At 36.8% G+C, this 14672-nt stretch overlaps 1 protein-coding gene across 1 annotated transcript in view; it reads right to left on the reverse strand.

Annotated features, from left to right (window-relative positions):
* Positions 1 to 5536: 5536 nt before the first annotated feature.
* LRP6 (LDL receptor related protein 6) overlaps positions 5537 to 14672 on the reverse strand; it is a 161594-nt gene continuing 152458 nt past the window's right edge. Inside the window, exons 21-23 of the mRNA XM_041735969.1 lie at positions 14438 to 14574; positions 13703 to 13800; positions 5537 to 10782 (exon numbers count right to left, since the gene is read on the reverse strand). Of these exons, the coding sequence (XP_041591903.1) occupies positions 10488 to 10782; positions 13703 to 13800; positions 14438 to 14574 (530 nt within the window). The 3' untranslated portion in view covers positions 5537 to 10487. The remainder of the gene's footprint in view (positions 10783 to 13702; positions 13801 to 14437; positions 14575 to 14672) is intronic.

Below are 14672 nucleotides of genomic sequence, written 5' to 3' on the forward strand. Positions count from 1 at the left end.
CAAGGAAAATTACATCAGAAACTCAGATCTATAAAAAGGAATGAAGACACCAAATAATAATAAATATGAGTAAGTAAAAATGTCTTTCTCAAATATAAACTTATAAAGATAATTTTAAAAAAGAAAATAAGTAAATTTTTAAAAAAGATAATTGATTAAAGCAAAAACAATGTATCTTGATATAACATGCAGAAGGTATATGACAATAAAACATAAAAGCCTAGAAGGGAGAAATAAAGCAGTATTGTAAGGTGTTCATATTGCCCCATATGCAAAATGGTGTATTATTTCAAGTGACTACAGCAAGTTAAAGATGCATACTGTAAATCATCCAGCAATGACTACATCTGAGCATAGCTAGTAAGTCAGTAGTAGAAACAAACTGGAATCCTAAAAGATACTCAATTCAAAATAAGTGCAGAGAAGAGAAAATAAGGAGCAGATGGGACAAAAAGAAAATATCAAGATGGCAGACAAACCCAATTATAGCAATAATGGCTAAATACTGCAATTAAAAGGCAGAACTGGGGGTGGCTGGGTGGCTCAGTTGGGTAAGTGTCTGCCTTCAGCTCAGGTCATGATCCTAGAGTCTTGGATTGAGCCCTGGATTGAGCACTGGGCTCCCTGCTCAGCGGAGAGTCTGCTTCTCCCTCTCCCACTCCCCCTGCTTGTGGTCTTTCAAATAAATGAAACCTTAAAAAAAAAAAAAAGGTATAACTAGGGGCCCCTGGGTGGCTCAGTTGGTTAAGCGTCTGCCTTTGTAATGGTAGTGGTAGTAGGGGAACTTTTGGTAGGATGATTGGGCTCCTGGGATTGAGCCCCATATTGAGTCCCACATCAAGCTAAGCTGGGAGCCCACTTCTCCCTCTCCCTCTGCCATCCCCCAGCTTGTGCTCTCTGGATCCTCTCTCTCTGTCAAATCAATCAATCAATCTTTAAAAAATTTTTTAAAAACCAAAGGCAGAAATAGTATTGATAAAAATGAAGTCCCAACTATATGTTTTATGTCTAAACATGAAACAGAAGTTAAAAGTAAAGGAAAAATCAATGCAAAATTAGTAAGAAAGCTGGAATGGGCACATTAGTATCAGTCAAAGTGGACTTCAAGTCAAGGAAGATGGCAGCAAAGAGGGACATTACGTCACGAGAAGGGTGAATTATTAAGAAGACAACAATCCTAAATTATGCAGAGCTCAAAATGAAGCAAAAATTGACAAAACTAAAAGGAGGTAATAGACAAATCCACAATTACATTTGATTTCAACTTCCCATTAACTGACAGAAGAGAAAATCAGCAAAGATCTAGAAGACTTAATGGTATAAACCAAACTGATCTAATTGACTTTTATTGAACAGTGTATCCAACAACTGCAGAATAGTATTGTTAAATAACAAGAATTGAACCAAGTAAATTAAAAATCTAATTGGCTTTATTGACCAATTCAGGAATTGGCAGCATCCCATCTAGCAAGTAGGAGATAGCTCCAAAGGGCTACAGAAAAGGAAAGGTTTTTAAAGGCAGGACAAGATGTTGTCAACAGGAAAAAGGATTATTTCTGGTGAGGTCACCTTCCTTTGGGGAACAAAAGGATCTTATTAGGTGGATTGCTTCATCTTCCTTTGGAGAATGGGGAGGACCCACGTGAGATTACCTTATTGGTGCTGACCAGAAAATTCCTGACAGGTTAAGACTACATTTCTGGGGTAGGTTGAAACTGCCAATTAGGTGAAGAATTACATCCTGTTTGTTGATGTGGCCTAACATAAATGATTCCATTTTGGGCCTGTGATTTTTTTGTAACACAACTCAAGTGCCCATAAAACTATGATAGACCATATTCTGGCCCATAAATCAAGTCTCAATAAATTCTAAAGAGTTAAACTCACACAGACTACCTATGATGATTATGGAACAAAATCTGAAAATAACAAAATGGTATCTGGAAAATCCCCAAATATGTAAAGATTCTTTAAAATATTTATTTATTCATGAAAGACAGAGAGTGGCGGAGACATAGGCTGAAGAAGCAGGCTCCATGCAGGGAGCCAGATGCAGGACTTGATCCTAGAAAACTGGGATCATGACCTGAGCCAAAAGCAGACACTCAACCACTAAGCCACCCAGGTACCCTGAAAATCCCCAAATATTTAGAAATTAAACATACTTTTATGTAATCCATGGTTCAAAGAAGAAATCACAAGTGAAATTAGAAAATGTTTTAACTCCTTGTAAACGTCAACATTTGTGGGATGCAGTTAAAGCATGCTTAGAGGGAAACACATAGCTTTACATGCTTTTATCATAAAAGGTCTACTAAAATCAGTGGCTTAATCTTTCATCTTAAGCAACTAGCAAGTTTAATCCAAACAAAGGAAGGAAATAATGAGCAGAAAACAACGAAACAGAAAACAGACATATAATAAAGAACAAATTAGAACAGGAACTGATTTAAAAAAAAAAAATCAGTAATAGATACACCTTCAGTTTGGCTGACCAAGACACAAATGACCAATGTCAGAAATGAAAACAGACATTGAAAGGATAAGAGAAAAACTTTATGTCAATAAATTGAAACTTAGAGGAAATGGACAAATTCCTTGAAAGACATAAAGACAAAAATAGACATACTAGAAAACATAAAAGCTCCAGATCCAAATTGAGTTATTTAAAAAAACCTTATCATGATATATATCTGCATCTAAGAACCACAGCATTGCGTGAAATTTGAGGCCTCTTAGTCCTTCTTTCCCAAGGAATTCCCAAGAAAAGAGGACTCTATTTACAAGACAAAACACAGAAGGCTTCAAGACCATGAAATTGGGTAATGGTAGTGGGGGAGCTTTTGGTAGGATGATCAAAAGTCAAAAGTTCTTAAAATATTTGTTGTATGTATGATGGGCCCCATACCAAGTCTCTTGTGAGAGATATAAATTACTTTGGAAAGCAGAGCAAGACTAGAGAAGGGGCCACGTTGGAAGGCCTCTTCAGATAGACATCTGCCCAGAATAGGACACTTCACAGGTGTTTGGCCTCCAGCGGACTCTACCTTGTAATAATACTATTCATCGCCTACAATGCCTTAGGTACAAGCGGCTCTCTGGAACAGGTAGTGGAACTGGCCAATTAGAGTCAAGGTTCAGAAAACTCTATTAGAGCCTAATACCAACAAATACTGAGAGATTAAATGAGTTCAGACATGCCTTAGTAGTTCATTAAAATGAAACCGAGATTAGAATCTCCATCTCAATTTAGTGTCCTTTTCGATCCACCCACTACCAACTGCTTGATAAAAATTTTGTACTGGTTTTTCAAACTGGGCATTTCCTGTCAAAGTTGGTGATCAATCAGTTGATTATTGAGGGGGAAAAAAGGGCAGTGGACACTTAACATAGTACCTGGTGCATAGTAAATGTTGGACACATCTTAACAAAATGATCCTTTTAGTGTCTTAGAAAGATTGGCTTTATATGGTGATTAAAGAAGAATTAATAAATGCAAATGGTAAGGTCACTTGGGTGGCTCAGTGGTTGAGTGTCTGCCTTTGGCTCAGGTCATGATCCCAGGATCCTGGGATCGAGTCCTGCTTTGGCCTCCCCACAGGGAGCCTGCTTCTCCCTCTGCCTATATCTCTGCCTCCCTGTGTCTCTCATGAATAAATAAATACAATCTTAAAAAAAAAACCCATACAAATAGTAGATAATTTGCAGGGTAGGGGGCTAGGGCAGGGTGGTGGTGGTAGTGGTGGAGTTGCTGTGGAGCCTGTATGGTAGGATAAATAAATACTGAGCACAGTGTAGGAAAGGAAAAATATCTTCTAAGTTCTTGAGTTGGATCCCTGTAAGAGATGAACAAAAGAAACACATACAAATATATTGTTTTACATGACACAGGAGCCCTCATAAGGAAATGAAGACCCAAAGAAATGGTTAAACCTGTGTTTTATGCTAGGTTTGACGAAAACTGAAGAGTTATGGAAAGATAGGATAGAACATATGAACTATATGTAACACACTGGGGCAAACGTAGCATGGCTGGTTTGTTCAAATTCCTCTTCTGTGTTCCTTCATCTTCTGAAGTAAGGATGCTCCTTTCCCTGAGTACAGGGAAGGCTCCTCTCACATTAGGGTTTATGACCTGCTTCAGGGAAAGGTCAGAGGGTTCCTCCTGCATATGCCATTTCTCAAATTCCTTCAGCTTAAAATATTCACCGTGCTAAAGTACCATATTTTGAGGTATCATGTCTTGAATCCCAACACTCTTTATTTTCAATTTACAGAAAGAATGCAACTGTACATGAAGCAAAGGATTAAACATTTAAAAGACTGTATAAACTTAGCAGAAAACCTACCTGCAGAGATAAGGACCCAAAACAACTTGCACTGTCCTTCTCATTCTTGAGCCTGCTTAAATCAGGCAAACCAACCTGATTCTGCCCTTCCTTTCTTTGACTAGACTGGTAACAGTACGACTTGTGATTTTTGTTTTCCAGAAGAAAGAACGCAAGGGGTCAGCAAAAAAATCAAGGTAAGCTCACTTACTCAAAAGCATCTACTAACGTCACACTAACATTTAATTCCTTAATACCATATGATAAAGCTTTCCTCTCTTCCCATTAAAACAGCAAACTTCGACACTGGAGCAGCAAGCAATCGAGTGGTTTTGAGTTCTCATTGGTTCTTTCATCCCTCTCTTGATAGAGTATTATAGGAAAGGAAAATAAAATTGTCTACCCTCCTAAGTTCTTAGCTGAGACCTCCTTTTTTTGACCCTTGTAATAAACAGATTAACAAGAGAAACCACCAGAACTTTAACATGTACACTTTATATATCCGTGGGAGACACTGAGAAACTCCCCAAGATGGCTTAGAATTCAGGCTTAAATACCCTATTAATAGGAAAAGGGGAGGGAAGATACATGCCTCTCAGGGAAGAGTGATTTTTTTTTAGGAAAGATGATTGGGCCCCTTAGAAGAGCAGGTGGGAGATATGACTGCTGTGGCAAAGTCTGGCTGACTGGTTTGTCTCCTCTTCTGTGGTAATTTTCCCTGGTTGATGAAACTCTCAGGGAGGGGATTTATGATTTGTAACTGTGTTCCTTCTGGAGGATCTGTTTTTAGGCAAATAAGGAGAGCTCAGAGAAAGCCTCTACCTGTATTTACTGTTTTTAAAGTGCTTACCTGACTCAAAATAATCAAGATGCCATGTGGTGTATTTCGAGGTGGTATATTCTGCTACCCTTCAGTATCATATCATATTGGGCTCTGCATCAGGAAAAGCAATGTTCATTTTTAAAGCTAATTTGGAGAAGGGGGATGTTTGGAGTCCACAGCAAGGCTCCTTCCAGGAGTTGACTGGAAGCCAGAGCAGGAAGCACAAAACGTTTTCCTTATTCCCTGTTCCCAAAACAATGATGGTCAAACACTGAACTATGCAATCAATGGGCCTCCCAACCTTCTCTTCCAAGGTTGTATTTTATTTGAAGTACAAACAATAAAGGTGGGTTTTGTTGCCTCTGAAACACAAGTCACATCAAAGCACCGTCAGCTGTTTTAATTTCTTGCTAAAAAGAACTGACACTTTTACTTTCCACAGTTTTATTATAAAAATCAACATTTCATTTGTTACAACTCAGCTTATTGTAATAATCAAAAGGGAATTTATACAAGGTATTTTTATACAGTTTACAATTAAAGCACTTATTTTACAAAAAGGGGGAAGTGAATAGTGGACACGGGCTGACCAAATGTTGGCCATTAAAATATAAATACATCCTTGCAAAGCACCATCGTACCAAAGTCCATGAACAAGAAACACCAGCTGACTTTAAGACAATAACAAAGATTAAAGCTTAAGAAAAAATTTTAAAACACAAAGGATAAACATCTGAAAGCAGCACCAGATCCTTCACTTGCAAATAAGGCTAGTCCAGCTTAAGCTTCTTGGTATCCTCTTAACTCTTTTCAAATTTTCCTACTAACCCCAGATATTTAATTTCATGTAAAATTAGATTTGTTCACTTTCTTTTCCTTTCAATATTCATATTTAGACATGTATCTATATATCCCTGCCCTGGTTATATTTGTTTAAAAAGAAAAACCGGACAGTTAAGCAAAAGCACATTGTCTCTAAATCTTTGGTGTAAACTTTTGGGTAAACCCTAGGTAATGGTGAAAATCTGAAAGTTAATTTTTGTTAGGTCTATCCTCTGAGTACAAGAAATCACATAGTTTATAGTTCTATCTGTAAAATCATGAGGATTTTTTCCAGCAATAAACTTAATCATAGCTTAAGGATGCCTTAGGAAAAAGAAAAAATGTACCTGGAAAATGTACCTGGACTGAAGGAGGGCAAGAGCTAAAAACTGACTACCTCCCTCCTTAGAATCAAGTCCAAGGGAAATATCCTGAGTATATGGATTTACAATGCTCATAATTTAAAAATTTGAAACTATAGATGTTAAATATCCCCTAAAACTGAAAATTTCGAATGCCAAATTTTGAGACAATATTACGAAATGATGACATCCCAGAAATCAGAAACCACATATACAGCTACTAGTACTTCTAAAATCATGTTATTTTTCTTGGCTCATTTTAGGCTTCGAATAAAGAAAGGAATACCAAATGAAATTAAATTCAAGAATTCTGAGAATATGTTTTAAACAATACTTGATTATACACTTATGACTCAGTCCCTGTCTACACTTAGTATATAGTCTCATTTGTGGATGCCCAACATTTGCTGGCCAACTGATAATCACATACTCATAGCCACACCTCAAACATACTATGTATGTCATGTAAGCTTATTAGTATGAAAAGCCCAAGACTTTTGTTACTGAATTTTGCTACATGTTTAATGGTAACCAATATGCACAGCTCTTATGGCATGCAAATCAATGAAGTGGCAAGTTTCCCATGCAAGAGAAAAAGCAATTTTAAGTTGTTTTAAATTTTAAAAACCACAGTTCTAGGAATTGAATCTCGGCACAGGACTATACTAGCACAACTATCACACTGAAAGCAAGCCTCTCTGGTACCAGAAGTAGTCTATTATAATTGCTGGCACAGGAATTCATTAATAGGTTAGGTGACTCAGCTACTAACTCTGCGTGAAGTATTCTTCATTAATAGGTCTTTTACAGCAAAACTTAAAAGACTCTACCCCAAAACTAATTGCTACCTAATGCAGATGGTGTCTATATTTATGTATTATCAAAGCTGGAGTTGGCCTTATACAAATTACTGACTTTAGAGTATTTTCAAATGATGAACAAATAGAATGCTCAACCATGCTAAAATTTTACTGCTCAAAAGCTCTGCTCCCAAATTATTGTCCGATAAGGTGAAAATGTGCTGTACAGTCTTCATTTCTAAACACATATCATCCCTTTAGAATAGTTGTTCTCAAAGGTCATATACTTCTTGATGGTATATCACGAAGTATTTTATAATAAAATTAAAATAATTTTCTGCTAGACAAACATCTCATGTATGCTACTACAGAAGAACGGCAGCAAATATCAAAGGCAGAATAAAATTTCATGAAACAAAAATTAATACTGACAAATTCTATCCCTTAACTCTGTTTTTTTCTTGTGAATATACCATTATCTGATTTAAGCAGCAAAATCCCTTGGGCCACTGTTTAGAAGACCAGGGCTCTGAAGGAGGTAAGTTCAAATTATTAAAGTTCAGAGTTATAAAAGACTACCCTCAGTGAAGACTAGTCTATTATATAGTGCACAAGAAGTATACTCTGCTAGAGCTCATTTCTCATAATTTTAATCATATCAGTAAATAGGCATACTTTAAGATATATGTTCAAAATTATATACTTTAGTATTTAAAGAATCTAATAATATTTTATTCCTTTTTTCCCCCATGATAATGAATATAGCAATAAAGCAAATTCCACACCCTTTTCTACTTTTTCCTGACTTGTGCTCATGTTTATTTTTTATCTTCAATTTTTCCAATTAAAGTTATGTTTAATAATCAAGATAGTTTACTTAAGCTTAACTGTCCATGTAACCTGAGGGCCAATCTTGCTGAATTCTGATAATTCTCTCATTTAAAGGTACCCTCCCCCAAATACTAAGAATCCAACTCAACTACTCCAGAAAGAGGATTTTGAGTTTAAGCGGAACCGCCTTCAAATAATTTCAAACAAATTGGCACACAAATCAGTATTTTGCAAGAAGAGGCCATTGCCATCGCAGTACAAGCACTTGGACTGAGATATAACAAGGCAATATTCTTCTTAATTCGTTATAGTGCAAGTTTCCACATGGGAAGCCCACCGGATAAAGATGCACATTAAAAAAATGTAAACATATAGAATTCTCAAATTCTAATTGATACCCAGTTATTGCTAACCTTTCCATCTTCATTTAAGCATCAAAGGCCCCCATGTCACAGAATGCAACTCCAGTGTCCATTCTGTTAGACTGTGAGCACTGTGACCAACAGGAAGTGTTAATGCTTGCCTGATGAAATGCAAGACACTGATGGATAACCATTCACTTATATGCAAAATCAAGTGCACCTGATTAAAGAAGGTGTCCCCAACAATCTAAGCATTATTCTGAAACCACATTTTTTCTATCTTTAAAAAAATTAGTTTCCTTAGGTATTTTTAATTGCTTAAAAACTTACTTCGCCTCTGCCAAAATCCTGAATCTTTTCTTTCATTGTTTTCTCTTGGGCCCTGAAATCCAGAGAAGCCTCAGAAAGGCAGAATTAAAAAAAAATAAAATAAAAATCATTCAATAACCGACCAACATCTGTTAAAAGTAAAAATACGTTAGTTTAAAAACACATTCAGTTTTAGCAGAGAAGTGCTAGAAACATGTAAAAAGCAGGAAGCTAACTTCTGGCAAGGTGGCAGAGCAGTGCTAGAATCATTCCATATGTGAGCCCTAAGAGCTGAAGATGTAGCAGCCCGAGTACCACGCAGGTCAGGCAGGTCATGGAAGAGCCTTCCATTATTCCCCTCCACCCAAGTTCTGACAGCTGAGAAGTTATTGGTTGGCCTTCTCATTAAATCCATATTGGTAAATTTGTTAAATCTTCTTAATCCATAATGGGATAAGAGAGAACACACAAAAATATATAAGAAGTGAGTATAGGAATAATTTGTGGATAATCTGAAAACAATCTAAAATTCACATTGGATAACAGGAAGATATTAAACTCACATCACAAATTAAAAGAGGTATGTATGTAGACATCATTCTGAGAAAAATTGGCCTAAAGAACATGAAAATGTCAGTTAATAAAGGGAAAACCTAATGATAACAAAAACTTCTCTTTTTAAATAGATTGTCTCTAACCGGAACATATTTAAATGTTTTACTAGGAAAAAAAATATATAAATGATTTCATATTGTGATATTATATGCTGAAAGTACTGCAAGGATATATGATTAATTTACAACAAAAACATAATGGTTAAATTTGTAATTCTTAAACATTGCCTATATGTGTTGTAAAAAGAGATTTTAATGAGCATTAAAACAATCTTGGAAGAGGAACAGTAATATGTCTAACCTTTGATCATTATGCAAAAACAGCAGTCAAATTGAAGAGCTAAGCCTACAGAGGAATGGAGCTAGTAGAAATATTAAAATGAAACCTTAATTTAGAAAATCCCATGTAATCAATCCTCAGATAAAAAGCTTTGAATAAATTGTGTATCTTGGCAAAATGGCCTACTAGTAGGTTGCTGGGTGAGGAAGCAAGGTAAAAACACCTAGAGAAAAAATTCTTTTGACAGAGGTTGTGGGTTCTAAGGTAGGGACAGAAGACTTGCACACACAAAGAGCCCCACACCATCTTACTGGACAGCTGATCTCCTACAATAGCAACACTCAGAAGGGATTTTTATAAATACCTATCTTCCTCACTAAAATAATTGGATTCCTAAAGAAAACAAAGCCCTTTGTCCAAAGTTAGTTTTAATTCCTTTTTTTTCCTTTCGTGATTTCTTAAACTTTTTGGCCCTCAAATATTAGTTAACATGAAGGCTATTTGGCTACTTCCAAGTATCTATGGTTTGCTTCTCTGAGATGGACTTAAATTTTTCTTCTTCTTTTTCTCTCACTCTCTTTTTTTGGTATCAATAAAGCCTAGACATTCCTGGTCAGTGATGCCTTTATTATTCCTGTTTCCCTTGTACTCAGTCACTTCACTGGGTTTAAGGCATGCTTTGTGTATTTAGTTTGCAAAAATAAAACTTTTAGTACAAATTTATTTTTTATACAAATTTTTATGGCACAAGCAGCAAATCTGCTGTTTTAAGAAAATATATAAATATCCTTTTCTTCTGTACAAATATCTCCAGTATTCCCTACCCCATTTATAATTTTTAACTGTACATGGTCTGCCTCATCTTTCTCTAACAGCTCCCTCCCCCCCTCCAGATCTCAACCAAATTTGTATTTACATTTTTGTGTTGGAGGCAGTCAGAGGAGGAGGGCCCCTCCTCAGGAGGAGTCTGTACAGGGAGAAGGCGGCGGTGGGTAGAGGTGATGAGAGTAGCTCCTCTCTGTGTATGGAGAAGGTGGACAGCTTTCATAGTTCTCTTCTGCTGACAGGTATTGGCTTCGGGGTGTGGGAGGTGGGGGCACAGGCTCTGAGTCATAGTTCAAGTCACTAGTGTAGCCCTTGGCTGTTGCCACTGAGGTCATTCTTCGGCTGGGAGCATAGTCACTGTCACAAACGTCTGTGCTGCAGGGTGTGGTCGGGGGTGCAAAGTGCCGGTAACTATATGGCCTGTAGCTGGCATGGGGGAAATCAAGACAGGCAGACATTTAGTTTTATAGAAAAGCAGTTTTCCCTCTCAGAATACAGACATACTAGATGTAAACTTCACCTTGAAGGTAACATGCTACAATTTAAACTTGTACATAACAGGAGGTAATTTGCAATGGCCAATTAAGGAAGACAGCATATATTTCATATTTGCAAATAAAATGTGACTAGAGGCATTTAAAAATGGATAGGATGGGAATGCAGAGGTAATAAACTCAACCTAGTCTCTGGATGTGCTCTTACTTACATCTTTAAGTTAAACCATATCACCGGATAGCAAAGAACTATTCAAAGTTATACTTAATGATCACCTCTGGCACTCTATCACACATTTTGCATTTAGTCTACATAGTGGATGGACCTCAACAATTTCTGTTGTTCCAGAGTCTGTCAGAAGAGTGGGTCTTTACATATTTGATACTACTCAAACATGTTTGTATTCCTTTAACATTCTTTAACTGCTCTGTAACTAACCTAATGAACGACTTATGATGTCTGAAGACTTCATTCTCTCTTTAAAACTCAAATATTATGCAAGCCTGACTGAATTTTGGTAGGCAGCCTAAGGGGCATATCTATCCCATCACTGTTACTATCAGCAAAGAGAAAGTGCTGTGGTTTGGGGAAAAGAGTTTTGATCCCCTGTGTATAGACAAGTATACTGTCTAACAACATCTATTCTAAATACCTACTTTCTAATATGTATTTCAGAGACCTAATTTATTTCTTATACTTAATTGTTCTACCTTTTCATGTAATCTATAGCTGCTAATCAAATTTGCAGCATGACTAACTAATAAAAAAGGCACCTAGAAGCCATGAACACACTAGTGAAAATAAGAGCTAAAAGTGATAGCTTTTCTATCATTTCTACCTCTATCTGTAACTTCATACACCACTCATATTCTAAATATAGTAAAGCTGATCTTATTTCATAATTTCATATTTATCCCAATCAAGATTTCTTCATATGCTTTGTCACCAACGTGACTGAAGAGAGGGCCAAGAGTACAAGTAAAACTGAAGTAACAATTCATAAAATGGCCAGTGCTACAGCGTGCCACAAGATACTATCCCAAGATATAAACCATCTGATATCACTGAGGGTTTGCCTCAAAAGCAATGGCCGCCAAAGACCAAAAGTTACATGACCTGCTGAGCAGGTTCTCAAGTGTTTTTACTACCAATATTGACATGATGTCATAGTACTTTTTAGGTTTTATCTTTCTGTTCAATCACACATTGAGTCTTGGTGAAATTTCTTGGCCCGACATTTAAAAGGCCCACTACTTCCATTTTCATGGGGGGAAAATAAAACAGAGCTAAGAAAAAAGAAAATTAACAAAATTCTTTTATATTCCAGTCTGGACAAAAATCTCAACAAATGATGAAAAGTATGACTCAGAAGAAAGAAACGGCCTAATTTAAGACGTGGGAAGTGGTCCAATAAGAAATGTTTTTGCTACAATTATGTTCATTTTAATCAAACAATGTTTTATTCAATTTAAAGAAATTAATTTACATTTACTTACTTATTTTTTAAGTAGGCTCCACACCCAGCGCAGGGCTTGAACTCATGACCCTGAGGTCAAGAGTCAGATGCTCTACCAACTGAGCCAGCCAGGTGCCCCAAAGAAATTAACTTTTTAAAAGTAACTTTTTATGTCTTTCATTTGTTTTTTTTTTTTAAAGTTTCCAGGTTTCTGCTTTTTATTTTGCCTTTTAGAACAAACCAGGGGCAAGGAAAGTAACATTTACAATAAAACATAAAAATATCAGTTCATAATCAAGCCTGTCTCAAATAGTCTTTTCTATAAACTGTAATGTGAATTCTGAATAAGATACTATAAACAGTTTCCACTTGGTTTCTATACATCTGTAAAGTTGTATCAGGACAATTTGACTAGAAGTCTAGAAAAGACCTTAACTAGAGGATAACGGGCACTTGAGGGATGCCAATAAACATAGCACTCAGCATTCAAATAGAGATTGTCAAACTGTTAACTTTGTGCTGGCCTTTGAAAGAAGATGAAAAAAGGAAGGAGCTAATACACTAGTATGTCACCTGTTCAATATGCTCTACAGACACAAAGCAGCAGAAAGGCATAATTTGTCCCCTTTTGTCTTACAAATATATTTCATTTATTCTACTAAGTCATGATTTATTCCAAGCAACTTCGTGAGAAATTTTTCATTCCAGATCACAATAAAGCAAGGGCTTGAACCTCTCGACTTCTCTCAACTCCCATGATCTTAGTGCCCCCCTGTCCCCGTCCCCCCCCCCCCCCCCCCCCCCCGCTATTTTACAGCTCTCCCAACTCTCTGAACCAGTCTTAAGTCAATAATCCATTCCTAGATGATCTATCAAATCTAACTGGAGCAGTAACCTATTTTAAGATCAGTTATTTTGGGGGGATCCCTGGGTGGCGCAGCGGTTTAGCGCCTGCCTTTGGCCCAGGGCGCGATCCTGGAGACCCGGGATCGAGTCCCACATCGGGCTCCCGGTGCATGGAGCCTGCTTCTCCCTCTGCCTATGTCTCTGCCCCCCCCCCCCCCTCTCTCTGTGACTATCATAAATAAATAAAAATTAAAAAAAAAAAAAAAAGATCAGTTATTTTGGTGGGTGACTTCTTAGAATATTGCCAAAAAATTAGGGGCTCTGCTTTATTACTCTAAAAGCCAGCATTTGTGATTTTCTTTTAAAAAAATGTATAATGCCCAAAAGAAAAGGATGTATGGTAGGGGCAACATTAACATTACCTGACAAGATGCCTATTCTCTCTCAGTGACCAGCATCTACTTATGCAGGGGTACATCAAACCCACAACTAGAATATTTCTTTCTTCTAATAAATACTTTGATTACACTAGAGGAAGATATGTATTACCTGTAGGACCTATGAGTGGAAGGACTATTCGAAGAATAACCAAATTCCATAGTATAATGCGATCGCTCTGTGGCTGGGGATGGCGGAGGGTTCAAAATCTAAATGGAAAAGTAATTAAATTATTAAAATAACAATAGTCTCTGACAGATAAAGACCATTATACCTTCTTCCTTCACCTGTTAGTACTCTTTTCCTTTACACGGTTAACACAACCTTCTTTCCCAAAGAACAGACCTCAAATAGTGCTTTAGGAGTAGGGAGGAGGTCTCTACCCCTCGCAAGACACAATTTCATCATGGCTGAACAGTGCAAGGTGATTAGAACAAAATCTGTAAGTCACTGTTTTAAGTTCAGTACAGTTTGGTTCTGATTTTTTAAAATTATAAATGTTTAGAGAAACATTACCGACTTAGGAGAAATACCAGGTGTGCTTCCTTTATGGGGAGGTCACAGAATGAAGAGTCTAAGCCTCAGGAGATACTACTCAGTAGTTCTACTTTTACCCAAACTATGAAATTACTGTCTAGTGCTTTCAAACATGCTGGCATATTTAAAGATTTAAAAATGTTCACATGGTGGTGGTAAATCCTATCTGTGATCTCTATATGCCTAAGTTCTATACTAAAAAACTTTTATATTACCATCATTGAGTACCCTCATTTAAATAACTTAAAAATCTAGGATCCTATTTATCTTAGTGTTCAAAGTGAAACAAAGGAAAACAAGACTGCTTACTGCAGGGAAGTAAGTGCCTTTGGTGCTTGAAGAACTACTTGATGATGCTCCTGTGACATGAGCTCGGTCATAAGGGGGTCCACTGCTTCCCCCCATGATACTTAGGGAGCTGATCATTGATTTACCTCGAGACATTCCTAAAACGGAGGAGGATAAATACTGAAGATGAGTAAGATCTAAAAAAATTACTTCCATGCATAAAATATTTTTATTCAATACTATTACAAATACCAAT

The sequence above is a fragment of the Vulpes lagopus genome, chromosome 21 (assembly GCF_018345385.1).
Source record: "Vulpes lagopus strain Blue_001 chromosome 21, ASM1834538v1, whole genome shotgun sequence".
In the NCBI taxonomy this organism is placed as follows: domain Eukaryota; kingdom Metazoa; phylum Chordata; class Mammalia; order Carnivora; family Canidae; genus Vulpes; species Vulpes lagopus.